This window comes from Simochromis diagramma, unplaced genomic scaffold (assembly GCF_900408965.1).
Source record: "Simochromis diagramma unplaced genomic scaffold, fSimDia1.1 OVJJ01000131.1, whole genome shotgun sequence".
Taxonomy (NCBI): domain Eukaryota; kingdom Metazoa; phylum Chordata; class Actinopteri; order Cichliformes; family Cichlidae; genus Simochromis; species Simochromis diagramma.
Window position 1 is genome coordinate 12573640 of NW_024387200.1, and position 19264 is coordinate 12592903.

Here is a 19264-nt window from a genome sequence, read left to right on the forward strand (position 1 = left end):
TTCCACTAATCTTTACCTGCAACCCAGCATAGCCTCTAACATACTGCAAACAGACTCCTATCAAATATCTGTTGATAAAGTTAGGTTCTCGAGGGGAAAACACCTCATGAAGGTGGAATTCAATTGTTTACTTTTCCATGAAGCTGAATTTTTAAAAAGGGGAGTTTCTCCATGAAAACAAACTCCCATTATTTATTCCAGTACTCCTGATGCAGTGTAATGAAATCATCCTTTCAAAGCATAGTGTACACAGATGCTGTGACTTTCAAATTTTCAAAGGAACACATATTAAAGAATATCCTGTGTCACTCTGGATGTCTCAGTTAAGTGGATGCTTGTGAATGTGGGCTGCGTATAGTTTCCCTGTCAGATGGGGATCATGTCCAATTCCTTATCTGAGACTTAATCTTCAGTACAAAGAAGGCTCGAAGATCAAAAAGCTGCCTACAGCCTATAATTCCAGTGATACTGATTCAGAATAACAACAATGCAGGAAATGACCATCTGCTGTTGGAGGAGCCTATCAGTCAGTGTCTTTAAAAGCAGTTTCTGTTAGATTTGCTATGATTTTCTTTATTTGCAACACACAGAATGAGATTGAGACGCTGAAAGCAGAAAATGATCGTCTGAAGTCCAGCGGTAACGCAACACCGACAGCCACACCCGTGAAGACAGCCCGGCCACCCTCTGAGACCTCTAGCACCTCCTCATCCTCCTCACGTCAGTCCTTGGGGCTGTCCCTCAATAACCTCAACATCACAGACACCATCATGTCAGGTGAGCTCAGCTCCACTGCTGGTTTCTGCAGCCCGTCGATCTGAGGTGTCTCTGTGTAGCAGCATTGCACCCAGCAGTTTGTTCTGGGCAGTGAATGCAGTGGGAGGGTGGATAACTGGAAAAAAAAGAAACAAAAAGGATTTTCACAGTCAAGACAAAGCTTACAACTAGATATGTTTTTTGATTATAAAAGGCACTTCTTTCAGAAAGGTTGTATTCATCATCAAGGTTGTATTCATACTTCTCATTTGAGAAGTAAGTGTAGGAGTTGTGTGTCTGGTGATGCTGAAGGACATCGTTTATAGTCTGCAGTAATTCGTGTTTTTGTGCAGCATCAAGTTGGATTAGTTCTCTTCATACTTGCCTCAATAAATGCCAGAGAATTGTGTTTGTGGAGAGAAATGATCCGGATGAGCTGCATTAAAATGATGAAATATCTGCCCCTCCCTGCTGTGGGGGTTTGCAGCCAAGCAGGACCTATTACATAAACACTCTTCAATCTCTTCAGGCCTGCCCCTTTTGAGAGCTGGAAAACTTTGTCCCTCTCACTTGGACTGTAATTAACTTAGAAGGCACAGCCCCCTCTGATGACCTAGCCTCTCATTACCTGAACGTCCGGTGAGCCAAGAGCAGCGACATATGGGAAGACAAGTGGGCCAGTGGGCTGTTATCACCCGAGCACAGAGCCCTCTGCCAAGGGTAGCCAGCCAAATACAAAGTACCCCCTTCCTCTCTCCAAAATGGAACCTGAGAAAAAAGAGAACGAATGAGACTTAGGAGGGGAGCTGTTAATAGTGTGGCAAAAGTCACATAGTTAAAATATTAACTGTGTTAGGTCTGATTTCAGCTGAGTGGTTAAAACATTTGATTTCATACTGATTTCATCCCACTCTTCTGTCACATCCTTCGTGAATGGATGAACAATTCTTCGGCTAGAAACACTCAAATGAGCTCATTCCACTGAACGATTTCTCATTTCTTTACTCGCCTTTCATTTCTGCTCATACATTATCATTCTGTGCACTTCCTAAAAATCAGTGTATGAGAACCCCGACTAAATGTAATTATCACATTAACGATAGCTGCATTTTACTTTGGAGTCTGTGTGTTTCTAGCTATATTTTTTGGCAGGCAGAGCAAGAGTTTGTTTATTCTGACAGATTCAAGCTGGTTTTTCCTTCTAACATTAAGGTTTATTTTCAGATATTCTCCTCGATGACAGCTATGAGGGCAACCTACGCAAAGAGGGCCGCAGTGTGCGAATAGTGGTTACCATCAGCAGTGGGCCAAATATCACCAAGGTTTGTGAATGATTCCTCCAGGAAAACCACTGTATTAAACTCTGAGAGGTTCTAGGTTATATTGCTATATGTAATACATGTATGTAACTCCTCAGGGTACACAAAGCCAGGAGTACCTGATTGGGTCTATAGGTGTGAGTGGGAAAACCAAGTGGGATGTCCTGGATGGGGTTATCCGACGCCTCTTTAAAGTAAGCAGAAATCATTTGTCCACATGACAGATGTTCCTTACTGAGCTTGCTGTAGTTTGTAAGAGGACTAGCTTGTGTAATTAATCATCTCAGTGATGAATCTGTTCAAATTAAAGCTCCTGTTGTCATCGTTGATTTCATATTTAAATGACTTAAAAAAAAAAAGCCCTCACAACACAGAGAGATTTGTAAACTTGGCTGATTGTGCAGTTGTTAAAGTTCCACTGTTCACCCTCGCTGCAGGAGTATGTGTTCCGCGTGGATCCTCTGACCAGCCTGGGTCTCAGCTCAGACAGCATTGTCTGCTACAGGATGGGTGAGGTGATTCGCTCCCACGCCTCTGAAGTGCCTGAGCTGCTGCCCTGCGGCTACCTGGTGGGTGGCAACAACATCATCAAGGTCAACCTTAAAGGTGAGTCAGCTGGGACGTTGTATTTGTGGATTATAGATTTTGTAGTAATGCAATGAATAAAATATGCAGACCTGGTAACAATAACGTAAACTTGAGCCTCATTTTCCAGTCTGCTGTATAATATTCATATTTTCCTTTCCTCTTTCCTTCCTTGTTCATTACAGGTGTTAAGGAGAACAGCATAGACAGTCTCGTGTTTGACACTCTCATCCCGAAGCCCATCATCCAGCGATATCTCAACCTGTTGATGGAGCACCGTCGGATCATCCTCTCAGGACCCAGTGGCACCGGTAAATCCTTTCTGGCTGCCAAACTGGCTGAGTACATCATTTACCACATGGGGCAGGAAGTGACGGAGCACAATGTGGCCAGCTTTAATGTCGACCAGAATTCCAGCAAGGTATGAAGAACAAGATTTTTTTTTTTTTAGCTTATCAAGGCTACAAAGTCAAGCTCAGTCACGATTGTGGCAGATCAGCTACCTGCCTATCAGGAAAAACTGATATAGGTAGCACTATTTAAGCTGCTTTAGCCTGTCCACTGTTGCTGCCCACCTCCTCCTTTCATACTGACCCCATCAATCTGTTGTCATCAATGCCTGCTCCATTTTTGCTGCGTTTACTGAATGCTGTTTCTGACCAGTCACAAGTCATTATAATTCATAGTTTAAGCATAAAAGTTTATCCAGAAGGGTAGAAAGGCTATTACATACAGATTTGCTAGTGGCGCATGTCATATGGATTTTATACAGAAATATGAGGACTTGTTACATTGCATTTAAAAATTGTCCAATTAGTGTTATATCACAAATGAATTAATATTTTTGTTCTACACAGGACCTGCGTCAGTACTTATCAACCCTGGCTGAGCAGTGTAACTCTGAGGACACGGACACAGAGCTCCCCACTGTGGTCATCCTGGACAACCTCCACCATATCGGCTCCCTCAGCGACATTTTCAATGGCTTTCTCAACTGCAAGTATCACAAATGGTGAGCCAGAAATTTTCCTCTCCTCTATGCTGAAACGCCTTGCAGGGACAAGTCCTACTGTCGCTCACAGCTCTAGTCAGGTCAAGTCCATTTTATTTTCACAGCCTAAATTCAGATGTCACAAGTTTTGCCTCTCAGCATTTTTAGTCTGTTCAGCTTCTGTTCTTGAAAGCTGGATTCAAATATGGGAAGAAAAAACCTTTAATAGGCAAAAGGAAAGAACAGCTAGTACATGCAGCTTTGTAGCATGCTCGTGCCCACTCAAGCCAAGTTGTAAACTCACTATAATAACATATCTAAACGTTATTTATTAAAAACTCTGCATTTTTCTCTCGGTTAAGCACTCTGAGTAATCGCATGTGTTTGTCTGTCCAGCCCTTATGTTATTGGGACCATGAATCAGGGGGTGTCTTCGTCTCCTAACCTCGAGCTGCATCACAACTTCAGGTTTGACACATTTGGCTCTGTTATTCTTTGTGTAACATTGCTTATTCACTTGTATACCTTACTTTTATTGTGTTGTGTTTAAAAGCTCCTTCAGTTCTCCAAAAGAGAAATGATTTGTACTTTTACTTGCTTGTCCTCCTGCCGAGCTTTGGATCTGTTTGGTTGCAATACTCTGTGTCTCAGAGATCATAAATAAATTCTTCCACAGGGAGTGCTCTAATTATGTCTCCTGGATAATTAGCCCTGTTAAATGAGAATTAATAGGCTGTGATGCCTGTTCTGAGTGAGGATCATTTCTGCTTGGCATGTTTGACTAGTTGATGATTGGACAAATACAATATGATTAGAAAGAGATTAACATGAGCCAGAAATTAATTTAATATGACTCTATTGTAGTTACACAGAATGGGATCCAAACTGTGATGGAAGAAACGCTATCACATCATGTTTAAACTGAGATGTTTGGATGAGAAATTGGATTTGATGTTGAGCTGATTGATTTGTTTCTGTGCTTTTGTTTGGCCATTGATCATCTGTCCTATCATAGGTGGGTGCTGTGCACCAACCACACTGAACCAGTCAAAGGTTTCCTGGGGCGCTTCCTACGGCGGAAGCTGATTGAGACAGAGATTGATAAGAATATGCGCAGCAATGACCTGATTAAGATCATTGACTGGATCCCCAAAACCTGGCAGCACCTCAACAGCTTCCTGGAGGCACACAGCTCCTCCGATGTTACCATAGGTCAGGTGTCACACACACAAACAAAAACACACACTAGTGTGTGTGCTGTTTGTCTAACACTGAAATCTCTGTTGTGCCTTATTTTAGCTGTTATCTGTCTCAGTGCACAGTAATATAAAGTTTTTCTGTATGTCGTCTCTTCGGCAGCTCATTAGTTTTAACTGTGCACCATGTCACTGATCTTTGCTTCACTCATCATCCTCTTTCTCTTTTTTTGTCCCTACAGGCCCTCGTCTGTTCCTGTCCTGTCCCATGGATGTAGAGGGTTCTCGGGTTTGGTTCACTGACCTATGGAACTACTCCCTGGTGCCCTACCTGCTGGAGGCTGTCAGGGAAGGACTGCAGGTAGGACCTGATAAAACATAACTGTGTGGTTTCACCAATAAATCTTTTTACAGCATAATGCTAAAAATAAAAAAAGAACATTAAAGTGACACATTTTTTCAGGTTAGTATATAACAGCATCTAATAAAATCCAAACAAAAGGAAGTATGCAGTAAAATAAAGCCTTAACACATCTGCACTGCTGCCTCATTAACTGCACAAGTTTTAATGTGTGCCATTGTCTGTGTGAATGAATGCTGGCTGCTACTGTGAGAGAAAACGCTGAGATCAAATTTCAACATTTTTAACCCTGCATAACAGGATTTTACCAGTATTTCTATTACAAAGGACACATTAGTCCAGATGAAATTAGCAGTGTTAAAACACTTCTACGCTTTTACTTTCATCTAAGGGGGTTCTCGTTCTGCCGGACCATTTTGTCATGCACCATAGGGCTGGCATGAATGTTAAAATGGCATGAGACGAGAAATAAAACTGAGAAAGAAATTATCATCACCACAGTGTCTGATTTTTATGTCACTTCACACAATGCTAAAAAAAATTGTAGGTTAGAGTGGCAAACTGTTTTAGTCTCTGTGACCATAAATTTTTACCATCATAAGATTAGAACAACAGTGTTTTATTAAAAAAGAAAGCTTGATCGACCTCTCTCCCTTTTCTGCCTTTCTTGCAGCTGTACGGCAAAAGAGCTGCATGGGAAGATCCATCCAAGTGGGTGAATGACACATATCCATGGAACGCCGCCTCACTGCAGCAGGACGGGCAGTCGCTGCTCCAGCTGAGGCCGGAGGACGTGGGATATGATGGATACAGCTCATCTAAGGAGGGCGCCTCATCCAAGCAAGTGTCTCAGAGTGACACTGAGGGAGACCCACTGGTGAGGAACAAAAGACAAAGGATGTTCTCAGAGTTTTTTAAGTGACTAAGAATTAAAAGAGCAAACATGAATGCTGAGAAAGCTGATGGAGCAAGTTCTTTATAGAGCATGAATGTTCACGTCAATGCTGCGGGCCACTGCGAGTAGTCATTGCTCAGGCAGTGTTTGGGTGTTGTTGACGTGGCCTTATAAAGAGGTACAGACTCATGGGACTGATAAATTATTACCAGCGGCTGTTGATAACCTGCAGGTTGCATTTTGTCAATACTTGATTTCTAACAAATGAATGAACACGTCGTTTACATTGGCACCAGAACAAAATGAAAATGAAAAAAGCTAAGTGGACTGATAGCATCGATGCTGACGCTGGTGTTGGTATCAGATCAATACCATCATCGCAGTATCGATACTTTATTTCTGTCCTGTAAGTACAGAAAAATATTTTTTGGGAAATGAAAAAATACACCTCAGACATGCACTATGGAAAATGCTTTTTTTCTGTTTTATTTATTTTATTCTATTTTATTTATAGCCCATATGTATATTATGACAATATGTTTGCATATGTTTACTGATGATGTAACTTATTTATAAATCATGACAAACTGCTGTCTCTAAGCTGTATGAGTTAAAAGTATCAGTGTCAGTAGTAGCCATACTGGCCCTGGATCTACTTGGTATCAGACTGATACTATTTGCAGTACCACACAGCACTATTAGAAAAGAAGGAAAGGTTGAGAAGAGAATGCTCCTCAGTACCACAGTGACCCACCCACACACACACCAGATGCTTAACATGACGGAGGGTTGGAAGACGAGGCAGGAAATGGTGGAAAGAGAGAATTCATCATCATTATTGCAGCCCAAAAGGATATAAAGACTAGTCACCCAAAAACAACTGGCTTGATTTAACAAATGTGTGTGTGTGTCCACGTGTGAGCATTTGGAGCGCAGGTGTGCCACAGCTCATTTCAGGAACACTTGAAGTGACGCGCCAGATGCAGCAACACTCCTGCATTATTTAGACCATTAGCTCTATTGCAGGGATGAAAAGTGCTGCTGTTTTATTGCGGGCTATTTAGCACAAGGTTTTCTGTCTTTTTTTAAGAACATGGAGAATATAAACAGAGAAGGTTTGAGGGTCACTGCGTTGAGGTGTTGGAAGTTAGCAGTTGTTCATTCCTTACATTGTGAAAATGGAAAATACAGTCAAAGAAAGAGTAGATCACATTAGTAATGATTCCAATGAATACCCAACCTTTGAAAATATTATGTTGTATTAGGTGAAAGGTCAGACTGCCAGTCTGCTTCCAGTATCTTTTGCACAAGAGTCACACTGCACACATCTTTGGGTTTTAATCTCAGATATGAACCTGTAATGTTTCATAACTTCATCTTGCACATTTGCAATGCTATGGTGTCTACAAACACTATGTGTACTATGTGCCACCTTTGTGGTAGTTACCATTACAGTATCTCTTGAGCACATTTTGCCATGGTAACGCAGACTGACTGACTCACAAGGTATAAAATAAAAACAGGGGCCACAAGCTTAGAGTTGTGTAAAATTCTTGATTGATTTTGTGAAATCTGCTTTTGAATATTAGCAACAGTAAATCCTAACTGTAGTAATCATTTGGAGAGTCCTCAGATTTATCTTGTAAACTCTTGGCAAATGTGCTGATCACCAGGCTAGGAATTATCACACTCATCAGAGCACAATCAAACCTGTACGCCAACAGTAGAGCCCTGCTAAAGTTATGAAATGCTGAGGTTTTCCTGCTTTGAGTGTCTCTAGTTTTCCGTTCCATTCTAACTCTGCGTTATGTTGCAGATGAACATGCTGCTACGGCTGCAGGAGGCAGCAAACTACTCCAGCACGCAGAGCTGCGACAGTGACAGCACCAGTCACCATGACGACCAGCTAGACTCTTCACTGGAGTCAGCACTATGAGAGCAAGAGATACTGATCCCCTAACCCGCACCCCTTGGACCTCCCAGAACCTGGGAACTATCAAACCCCCATCACTACCGGACACCCCTATAGTTAGCAAATGATATATGAAAAGTTTTATTATCCAAAATGATTTACCCAACATTTGAGAGAGAAAAAAGCCTATTTTTACACAGCGATGGTGCAATATTAAATCAGATTATTTTATGTCTTAAAGATGTGTCTTCAACTTGGTCCCCGGTGATCAAAAAGGTAAACGACGATATGCGTAAGATCGAATCTATTTTACTGACATCGGATAGTGTTCGCCAGTCATTTTTAATGGATGTGTAACATTTGAAGAATACAACTTTTCATATATATTATAGGTTTTAGTGTGTCTGATAAGGAACATCACACTTTGTTCACACTTTTCATTTTGGGTGTGAGAAAATGAAAGAAGTTCAGCGTGATCAAACTGGATTTTTTGTTATCTAGTTATATTTTCAGGTGTTTACATTTAGGGTCGGGTTTTGTTGTGTATGTCTTTCCTTGTTTACAGAGGTGCTTCTCACAGACACACACTCAAATGAATGCACTTGCACACAGGCAGCAGGAGGAGACTCTCTGTTAATGAAAGCTTTTAAAAGTTCAGGCCATCATTTAATCTACAGTCCAGCCTGCCACAGTGTCCTTGAGCAAAGTACCATATCTCCACCACTTCTGACTACCCTGATCTCTTACACTATCTTTCAGGTGATGTAATGCTCTCTAGTGGCCACAGGCTGTTTTACATCCAGTGTGTTTACACACAAATCATCAGGTTTCAGTAAAAGTTATTTATGGTCAACCAAACCTGCTCCTTACTGGGTTTGGAGTAGATTTTGTTCACCGCTGTACCATTTCTAAAAAATATCTTTGCTTTTTGTGAACATGACGAGGGTGTAGCTAATATTGGAGCATACTAACACACTCTGCTGCCCTCAGCTCAGTCACTAGTTGAGCCTCGTGGTGCTGGTCTCCTGCCCTGAACGTTGTCGGCGTCAGGCACTGCCAAGCCGCTCCTCGCCCCCCCCCCCTCCATGCCGACAACAAGCACAACGAAAGCGCATTGTCTGTGTGTGTGTGTGTGTGTGTGATCCAGTCTCACTACTACTGTGAAGAAAAAAATTGAAAAGTGCCAACGTTTCGTTTCGATTTGACTGCCAAATGTAAACACAATGCAGAGCCGAACATGGTTGTAGACTTAGATTACGCTGTTCTTGGCCTGCTGTCAATGTTTAGCTGAACTGTACCGTGAAGAGAGCAGACAGCGCCCTCTGTGGATTGTAACAGGAGTAACCAGGTATTTTTGGCAGTCTGCACAGGGTTTGGTGCAATGTAGGCTGACCCTGAGTTCAGTAATACCTAACAGAGTAGCGTGGTATTCTCCGGCCCTCATTAGAAATTCTTTTTTGACATGTGCTTCGGTTTCTACCCGTGAGGTACCCGAAAGGAATCCAAATTGTCGCATCCGTATACAAGTTAACCAGATCAGTCAAAGAGCTGAATAGGGGAACAATGATATTGGTGCTTTCTCCACTGCCTTAAATGTTCAAAAGTTTTTTTTCAAGCATCTTCTGGTGAGAAGACGAGATAGTATTGATATGCTTCCTGCTATGTCAAAGATGCTGCTTGCAGTGGGACAAACAGCCACTTTTGTTTGTTTTCCCTCCCTTACCCTCTAAAGCACCCTTTCTCCTTTCTGACAGTTAGATTATAAAAGAGTGAATAGTGTATTTGAATTTGACCAATATTGTATGAACATTTAAAAAAGTATATAATAGAGGGGTTGGGATATTTTTTTAAGTTGTTTTGTGCCCAGTTGAGCTGGGCTCACTTGAACTGATAGGAGCACAACCAAACTGTTTCAGGTGTTCTTGCCTGATGAGCATGTCTTGAACCTTTTTAAAGGGGATGCATTATGAGGAGACCTTTACCTTTATGTATGCGTGTATTGGACGGAAGCCATTTAGATTTTTGATTGTCCTCTCTTTGTTTATCGAGTGGGTTGGTTTTGCACACTTTGAGGTTGGGTTGGGTTGTAAATACTTAAGTCTTGCACAGTGAATCAAAGATGCATTCTGCCCTGTCGATGTTCCAATATGCTTAACCCGCCGAATAAATTATTGTACTTTGAAAACAGAGAGAAAAAAAAAGAAATGCAAAATTCAACACGCTGTCAGAAACAGGTGTGTGTCTTGTGGTGATTGGATGTTGTGCCTATGCAGGAGGCATACAGTGTACAGTAAGAAACAGCTTTTTTTTAACTCACTGAAATCACAAAAGGAGAAGAAAAAAAATAGGCACTTACTCCAGTATTCCTCATCCTGCCATAATATTTTCTGGATCTTAGGAATCCCAGTTGTTCATTAGAAACACTTCCCCTCTGGACATTTTAACTGAAGCTTACCGCCATGTTAGGCTTGCTAGTTGGCCGAGGCACCGAAGCTGATCTGACACCGTACTGTAAACATTTACCAACAACCAACAGGTGCTACTGGTCAGAGCTCACCAGAGACCAAGAAGTCATGTTGTCACAACCTCAGGACAATTCTATCCTCTACAATCCTACCTGTGTTCAGCTTCACGCGTGTCTCCGCAGCCAAGATGTTGATGGTCCGCACATTCTTTTGGCAAAGGGGTGTAGTTGCATGCTAAAGGGGTGGTTGCTCCTTACCTAGACTTACACCCGCATATCAAACCTATCTACACTCCTGTTAACAGTGTACACCATGGTGACATTTTCCCCACTTAACACTTTGCAGTTACATCTCAGTTGAAAACCATAGCATTTACTCTGGTTTGAGAGAACGTTTTCTTCTTTTTGGGTGAAACATTTGTCCTTAAATGTTTTATATTTTGTACATTTGTATGTAACATATCATGTAAATAGACAGAGACAGTGATTTACCTCATCTGGAGGATTTTGTAGTCTTTGTAAAGCCCTAATAAATGGTATTTGGTGTCACACAGGCAAAAACGGTCTTTTGTGTTCACTTTATTTTATTCATGTCTCTTAGAATGATAAGAATTAAAAGAAAAATATAAATAAAAAAAACATGTTCAAGTGAAAGTAAGGAATATGAAACACATTTTACTTAGAATCAGATCAGTATATACTAATTGCAGCAAAGATGGTGCTAGGTGTTGGCATTAACTCTAAAGAGTTTTGCATGCAGGACGTTCTGCTGATGATATCAATTGTGTGTATGTTATATGCTTTGGATGCAGTCTGGAGTTTGGTTTGTAGGAAGAGTTTTTACAGTCCAACACAAAAGATGCACCTAACAAGATTATAAGATGACAACTATGGAATGATTCTTATATAGCACTTTTCTACTGTCCCAGAGTACTGACGGCGCTCTATACAACATGCCACATTCACCCATTTACACAACCACTTTCACTGTACTTAGTGCTACTACATTCACACTCCGATGGATGAATTGGAGAGCAACTTGGGGTTAGTATCTTGCCCAAGGATACTTGACATGCAGACTGGAGGAGCCAAGGATCGAACCACCAGCCTTCCAATCAGTAGGTGACCTGCTCCACCTCCTGAGCTACAGCCACCCTGAAACTGAGAAGGATTTTTCAGTTTCTGGTGTGTCAAAGAAGGCCAGAGAAGTAACATGCTTATAATTAGGTGCTGTCCATTGAAAATATAATTGATTGAATGTCACAAATATTAGCTGTAAGAGTGCAGTAAAACTAGGTGAAAATATCATGTCACAGACTATATATTATACAATTCATGTCACCCGACCAGTCACATGAGGTGGCCTAATCCTAAAATGTTTGTGATTTTTTTTTTTAGCATCTAGCGCTTGCTATATGAAATACATTGTTCAAAGGGGGAAAAACAGATGTAGATTAGAGTAGACGAAATGAGGTGATAATATTCAGTAACCAATCGTTGTTGCAAAGGTGTGATTTTATTTTGAAGGATTATTGTGTTCTCTTCCAGGAGCGCGAGACTGAAGCCATAGCAAACATGGCACCCGGCACGACTCCTGTAACGGAGTCAGAGGAAAATCTTAAAACCTTTAAATCTAAAGGAGCTCCGATATCTTTACCGAAACATTCCTACTGGTTTGACTTCTGGGCTTTCGTGGTCTTTGATTTCGTGTTATTCCTCGTTGTGTATTTCTTAGTCCCTTAAAAGGTAAGAATGAGTGCGCGTGGAAGTTTCCAGCTAAAAGTGGGTGGCTACGGATGTTATCTAACTTTTTTTGTCCCACAGCTGCCGAGCCTGATATAAATATGGGATTTAAATAGCGCTAATTTGAAATAAACAGTTTTAAAGTTAGTATTGATGCAGCAGTGTCATAAATACCATTCTGAGAGCTCATATTCAGTGGTTAGCCAGCTGGTATCAAGATTCAAGATCACTTCCTTGGATCTAGTATTAGCTATGCAACGTTTGCCTGAAAGGTCTTCAATTTACAATGTAAATTGTACTATTTTTAAGAATTTACACTCTACACTTCCTGTGTAGGGTGGGCCGTTATCGCTCTAGAAAAGTCATGTGCCTATCTTCGCTAATTTTGATGCAATAATTTAACGTCATGCTTTTATGTGCTTTTCGAAGTGCATGATACGAGATATCCGGTGTAGAAGCGCAGTGACTTTTCCCCGTTACTAATTTTCTTCTGTTATCGGCTCCTCGTTTTGTCCAATCAGCCCTCCATATCCACAATCTATTTCTATTACTGCTACACTGAGACACGAACAGCTAATTATGCAGTTTGAGATGCTGGAAATGTTATTGATTAGAATGTATAGATGTATATATGTAGTAGTTGTGATTATGCATTTGTGTTCCCTGTGTTAGAACTTTGTTTTCAAAGTACTTCTCTTTGTTAAAGGTTGGTTCCAGGACTTTGGAGCTTGAAGATGCAGAGTGCTCGCCCTGCCCTGCCCTTGGAAATGCTAACCCTGCTTTGAATCTAACACCATGTGATTGGATGTCGTACATCATTTGGCTGCATAACAAACACCTGAACTACAGAGCTGCTGTGACTGGACTATCCTCCTTAATGCATGGAATCAGTTTTTCTGTGGGGGCGAGAAACATTTGAAGTGCTGTATTGTTGAAAAGTCACAATGATGTCATCAGGACTTACAAAATGCTTTGACCAGAAAGTCACTAAGACACTTTAAGTGTTGTCACTGTCAGTTGTTAAGTAGTTTTATTAACCCATGTTTTATTAATAATGTTTAATTTTCTGGCTTCTTCCTAGTGTTTTGGTTTTGTTTCCATGTTTTCCTGATCATCACCTGTAAATAAATCTGACATCTCCAAATGAATGTATTGTCATATCAAGCTATGCGATCAATTGGTGTGGGACCCATATGGACACCAGAAGATTAGCGTCCACCTTCACTCGTGAAAGAACAATGCTGTGTTGGGAGAAATACTAGAATGCCGAAGTCATGGAAATTTGCACATGGAAAACATTGCAAATAAAGTTTTTTGTCTACTTGGTAAATTGCAACATTCTGTTATCTGTTGGATGAACTTCTCATTTATCAGCATCACATCTGTTATTAGGATCTGAGTACAGTGTTAGGTTCTTATACCAAGCTTATAACTGGCAGTGACTGCACTTTTGAGACACATAAAGCGCAACTGTTTAGCTAATGACTTAAATGTTTTGAATTAACCGAGGCTTTTTTTTTTTTTTTTTTTTACACTTTTGGGCACTTGTTGATGCTTTTATTTTGGAAATCACACATTCGCCCACGTGTTTCCGCTTTGCGTTAGGGCTAATAGCAAATTAATTGCTGGTTGCAGATTCCTAGTGACTTTTTTTTAAGGAATTCGTGTAGTTTGCGTTATGGAAAGCGGTGCAGTGGAGAGCACAGGTCCGTGTCACAGCAGCGTTCATTGGTACCGCGAGCCAGGCCGCCCATGTGTGTGCGCGTTAGCTCCTCGCCGCGGCTAAATGCAGTGATTCTAGTTAGCTATGCTAATGTAAACATGGAAAACTTAATGGGTTAACCGTTAATACTTAGGTTCATACAATATGTTCACTGTATTCGTGTTGTTTTTTAAGTAAATTTGTTCTTAGTGTTATGATTTTAAGTTAGTTAATCTGTTTTTAGCTAATTTTAAGGCCAAATGATGTTTTTAGAGGGCTATATTCAAATACTGTTCAACATGACTAAATTTCTATTTCTGATATATTGTGTGAGTAATTAAATATACTTTCAATAAATGGCAACATTAAGCTATCTTGGAAATGTTTGTAAATATTTTGAAATAACTGGGAATTTTTAATCCATTGCTTGTAATATGTGGCCATAAATTCACCTGAGTCCCAATTATAGAAACAGTACTTTTGTACTCTCAAAAGGTTATTGGACTGTTTTGCCAACAAGTTCAACTTTTATCTCGAAAAACAGGTTGGATGTTTTATATTATTTTTTGCAATCCCGACATGTGTTACAGTGCTGCTTTGGAGAGCAGTGTTTTAATCTACTTATTTGTAGGCAGCACCCTGAAAAACACCCATTTTTTCCCACCTTCATGCATCTCTCTGATGTTTCTTTAAGTTCCTGTGAAATATTTTGTTGAGGCTTACGTGGCTCACAACGTCTTGAGAAGACTAGACTTCATCTATACCCACAGTAGCTTAGCAGCACCTGTGCACCAGCGGGTTCACAGATGATTTTCTTGTAACTTTGTCTCTTGGTGCTAAATTTTAAAGATGGTTTGCCGAGCTGTCACAAGAGGACATCTGACTTTCCAAAAAAGACATAACTCTGTCCACTGTGTGTGTTTAATCAGATATATTCCTGCCGTTGTCATCCCTAAGACTGCTGATCCCTCCTATGCGGCTGATTTCTGCAGCCATGTGGCAGGTGGCTCAACGGAGGGATGTTCTCGACTATGAAAAGCTTGATGAATTTGTGACACTGGTCACGGCATCAGTTCCGGACCTGCTTAATCCGAAGCAACGAGGAAAACTGCTGCTTCGGCTGCGAGCCAGAGTGAGTCAGTAGGTGCACAGAAATGCATTCCACTCCACAAGTGGGTAATCCAGTGACAGTAGCTGAATGAATACCTTCCTGTTGCTTCAGGTTATACTTGAGCTGTGCAGAAATGAGGAAACAGCCAACATCCTGTGTGTACAGCCTCACCTAGAGCGAATCCACCCACCGGGATACACAGGAGTAAGTGTTAGCACCATTTTGCACAAGTCCAAAGTCCAGGTCCAAAGTTGTGTTACTGTTAAAAGTTCAGTGAGTGAAGACCTTGCAGAGGAAACATTTCATCTGAACTCACCTCTAAATCCAGCATCAGAAGTCTGATAACAAACTGTGAAAGGCGATGCATTTTGGAAACAGGCGTAGTCTGTTGGTAGAGTTAAAATAGAGCTTTCTGAATGCAATGAGCAAAGCTGCGTTCAGAGACAACATATTTTATCAGTATTACCAGTAATGTAGCTGCGGTGGATTGATCACATTCAGGGCTTGTGTTGCTGTTAGTGTCATGTGGAACGTTTTACTGGTTGTGAGAGGTATGGATTAGTTTAATCTGCATATTCTGTAGAGAGGGAGAATGGCTTCTAAAACAGAATAATGATTCTAATCACCCATTAAATATGCAGTGGATGATCAAATATAAATGTTAGCTTTCCAACATCATTTTTCATCCTTTATCATTATTGTTGGTCTGATAGTGACGAAGATCTCAGTTGTAATGATTTCTTTCAGAGTGGGGATGCAGAGGTGGATGCAGAAGAGGCCATCTTTGTGGAGCTAACCCAAACACTCCTGAAAGACCCAGCAGAGAGGGAACATTTTTACCAGGCAAGTGCTCTTAGATGTAGCCAATCCATGTATTTCTTATCTTCTTCCTTTTAACTTTGTTTTTTATTACTAGCTGTTAATGTTTGTTCTTCTCAGGAGGTTTTCCCCACAGAATATGGCCTCAGCTATGATGCGGACATGCAGCTGCTTGTGTGGGAGTTTCTCTCCAAATTAGAAAGACTTCTGCCCGTGCCAGACCTCGGTCAGGTAGGCCTACATGAAAGTGTAATATTGGCCATATAAGATTCATTATTATTATAAAATACTGTTCTATACATCAAACACTGTTGAATGGTTGGGCAGCAGTCACCAAAGGTACTGAAGATGAGTAACAGTATTAGTAGTTTGTGCATGTAGTATTAAAGATATACATACATTTTTCCTATCTTTAGCCTTTTCAGTGTTTGTTTTTTCTTCTTAGTTTTCAACTACTCAGCAGTTAATCAAGTATTTTTTTTCATTGTTTGGTCGATTAAGAAATTAATTACCAGGAACCTCCCTGGTTTTCACCAGCATTCACTGGATTTTACACGTTTGAATTTGTACCCACAGGGTGAAAACTGTCAGTGCACAGCTCTGCTGTAAAAGTGTTGCATTTAGTTGCAGTTGGCTGATTGTTAGTAGGACTGTGTCTTCACTCAGTACTCCCCAAGACTTCACTGACTCGCCTGAATGAATATCACATTGAAGGATTACTGTTTTAACACACTGTGACCCTTCAACAAAGATCCAGTCTGTAAGTAAACAGGGACAGAACAGGTTTCCCAAGAAGCCAGGTAAAAAACCAACAGCCAGAGTGAAAGCAGTCCAGTGATGCATGAGAAGATGATCTTGAAGGTGAGATTGGGCAAATTTCAATCAGATAAAGTTATTTTATTTTAGTGAGCTGGTTCCCGAGACTATTTGGTCACGTCTCATATTTAATCACCATTCCCCCTCCTTCTCTTCAAAACAGTTGTCTTTTGGAATTTAAACTTCTTCAGACTGAATCTTTTTTTTCCATAATCAAACAGACTGTTTCCTGGCTTACCTCTGCCCCCTCTGTGCTGAAGGACTGCTTGCAGGTGCTCTCCAATCCCAGTGACCTCAAGTCTCTCCTGCAACACCACAAATGCCTTGAGCACCTCAGCACCCAAGGTAAATCAGTTAGTCACTTTAAAGCTGTTCAAGGTTTGCTGTCTCACTTTTAATAACTGTCATTTAAAGTTTTAGATGAGGCATCTACACTTTAAGGTGAGTTTTTCTCTCTTTTTTTGTTGCACATTTTAACTTTTGTGTTTCTCTGTAGGCACCACAGTGGAGATGTCCACCCAGGTCTTTGCCTGCTCAGAGTGTCCCTTCTTCCACATGCAAGAGTCCTACCTGCTGCAGCACATTGAGCACAGCCATCCTGAACAATACGCCAAACTCCAGAGGGCTGCACAGACATGTGAGACCCCCAAGAAGACGTTTCCTCCTGAGTTCCCAAAGCCCTTCCCCATCCACGACAGGCCCGACCCACACACATGCCAGGAGTGCGGCAAAACGTTCACGCGGGTCTCGGACGTGACTCGTCACCAGCGGACCCACACGGGCGAGCGCCCGTACACCTGTGAGGAGTGTCGGAAGGGCTTCAAGAACTCTTGGGATCTGACCAGACATCAGCGCATCCACACTGGAGAGCGCCCCTTCCTTTGCTCTCATTGCGGCAAACGGTTCACTCAGATGGGGCTGCTCAAACTGCATTCTGAGCGAACGGCTTGTGGCCAGACCTGCAACCCTCAGCTAGACCTAACAACAGAGGTGGTGGTGACAGAGGTGGTGTCAGAGAAGGGGGGCGGTCAGTATAAATGCCAGAAATGTGGTGAGAGCTTTAGCAGCATCCTGGATCGACTGAGGCACAGGCAGAGGCACATCGTAAGGCGTCAGTACAAATGTCCCATGTGTGAGAAGATCTACGGCCGAGCCTCGGACCTGAAGAGACACCAGATGAAGCACACAGGTGAGCGGCCATTTCCATGCGAGTGCGGGAAAAGCTTCACCCACGTGTGGCTTCTGAATAAGCACCAGCAGACCCACAGCAGAGAGCGTCCCTACCCCTGTGCAGAGTGCGGAAAGAGCTTCACGCAGCTTCAGATCCTTAACAGGCACCTCCTGACTCACAATGGCCAGCGGCCTTTCCAGTGCTCATACTGCGAGAAGAGCTTCACCCAGCTGGCCAGCCTCACACGCCACGAGAGAATCCACACAGGGGAGCGGCCATACCTCTGCACCACCTGCCAGAAGTCCTTTCTCACTCACGGAGAGCTTGTGAGGCACCAGCGCATCCACAGCAACTTCCGGCCCTTCAGCTGTCCTCAGTGCCCGAAGAGCTTTAAAACCAAGCGTGCTCAGAGTGAACACTTCCACAGCCACATAGGCGAGCACCCGTTCGAATGCGGCCGCTGCGGAAAGAGGTTCTCCAAGTCCACCTCGCTCGTCCGACATAACCTGACTCACACGGGGGAGCGACCACACTCATGCTCCCAGTGTGGGAAAACCTTCCTGACCTCTGGGGAGCTGCTCCTGCACAAACGCACACACACCGGAGAGAGGCCGTACCCTTGCTCTTACTGTGAGAGGAGGTTCAGGTGCTCATCAGACCTCAACATACACGTACGGACTCACACCGGCGAGAAGCCACACAGCTGCGCATTCTGTAAGAAGGGCTTCTCTACGTCTACGAGGCTGAAGAGACACATGCGCACACACTCAGAGAAGGTGGATTTATTGAGTCCTTGAGCTATTGGGAGAAAATCACTTCGTTGCTCCAACATAACTGTTGTCATTTAAAATAAAAAGAGCCTTAAATTAGTTCACTGTGTGTATTTTTTTGTTTTGTTTTTTGGTGCTCTGTCTGATGTATAATTCACGGCAATCTTCCTGGCACTATATTACTGTGTTTGTGCCAGGGGAGCGGATCTTTGCTGCGGACCAATTTTTGGCGCAACGTGTTTTGGGGTTTGAAAGCCACAGATAGGCAGTATTTTGAGAAAATGTATGTCAGCTGTTCCAATACTCATGACACATAAGAGATCACTAAGGGGTTTTGCCTACGTTGTCCTCCTCCTCTCCTGGATTGCCTGGAGCTTTCTTTAAGTGTCTTCCCAGCTTTGACAAATGGCCAGCTGGAATAACCACATTTACTCAGGGCCTTTTTGACATGGTGTTCTTCTGCTTTCCTGGCCGCTCTGTCTGTGGGGATGGTGTTTGCTTTGTATTGTAGAGTCCTGAAACATGTTTCCCACTGAAAACACTACATGGAGGATTTACTGATTTATGTTTTGGCTTATCAAGAAAACCATTTGTAATCTTTAAAAGCACAGAAGCAGAGAGCAAAAAAAATGTAACATCTGAATTACAGAAAA

At 42.0% G+C, this 19264-nt stretch overlaps 2 protein-coding genes across 13 annotated transcripts in view; both read left to right on the plus strand.

Moving 5' to 3' along the window:
• nav3 (neuron navigator 3) overlaps nucleotides 1-11045 on the plus strand; it is a 398636-nt gene extending 387591 nt beyond the window's left edge. For all 11 annotated transcript variants that reach the window (XM_040050291.1, XM_040050289.1, XM_040050290.1 and 8 more), the window contains 11 exons: nucleotides 591-777; nucleotides 1981-2078; nucleotides 2174-2269; nucleotides 2513-2681; nucleotides 2846-3081; nucleotides 3518-3672; nucleotides 4048-4119; nucleotides 4667-4863; nucleotides 5090-5208; nucleotides 5882-6085; nucleotides 7920-11045. In XM_040050291.1, the coding sequence (XP_039906225.1) occupies nucleotides 591-777; nucleotides 1981-2078; nucleotides 2174-2269; nucleotides 2513-2681; nucleotides 2846-3081; nucleotides 3518-3672; nucleotides 4048-4119; nucleotides 4667-4863; nucleotides 5090-5208; nucleotides 5882-6085; nucleotides 7920-8039 (1653 nt within the window). In that variant the 3' untranslated portion in view covers nucleotides 8040-11045. The remainder of the gene's footprint in view (nucleotides 1-590; nucleotides 778-1980; nucleotides 2079-2173; nucleotides 2270-2512; nucleotides 2682-2845; nucleotides 3082-3517; nucleotides 3673-4047; nucleotides 4120-4666; nucleotides 4864-5089; nucleotides 5209-5881; nucleotides 6086-7919) is intronic.
• Nucleotides 11046-11999: 954 nt separating this feature from the next.
• Nucleotides 12000-18711, plus strand: LOC120745439 (zinc finger protein 260-like). Of its 2 annotated transcripts, none has more exons than XM_040050297.1 (8): nucleotides 12000-12225; nucleotides 12929-13928; nucleotides 14854-15056; nucleotides 15147-15239; nucleotides 15783-15878; nucleotides 15975-16085; nucleotides 16892-17015; nucleotides 17167-18711. In XM_040050297.1, the coding sequence occupies exons 2-8, from the start codon at nucleotides 13901-13903 to the stop codon at nucleotides 18636-18638; spliced, it is 2127 nt and encodes a 708-aa protein (XP_039906231.1). In that variant the 5' UTR covers nucleotides 12000-12225; nucleotides 12929-13900; the 3' UTR covers nucleotides 18639-18711. The 2 variants fall into 2 exon arrangements, with proteins under 2 accessions (XP_039906231.1, XP_039906232.1); XM_040050298.1 differs by having other exon boundaries at nucleotides 14882-15056.
• The last annotated feature ends 553 nt before the right edge of the window (nucleotides 18712-19264 follow it).

What these genes read in the sequence shown, in the direction of transcription:
- LOC120745439 (XM_040050297.1), top strand. Translation starts at nt 13,901, where the DNA reads ATGGAAAGCGGTGCAGTGGAGAGCACAG. An exon ending in TGCTTCGGCTGCGAGCCAGA is followed by an intron (nt 15,057 to 15,146) that starts GTGAGTCAGTAG and finishes CTGTTGCTTCAG; the next exon opens with GTTATACTTGAGCTGTGCAG. An exon ending in CCGTGCCAGACCTCGGTCAG is followed by an intron (nt 16,086 to 16,891) that starts GTAGGCCTACAT and finishes ATAATCAAACAG; the next exon opens with ACTGTTTCCTGGCTTACCTC.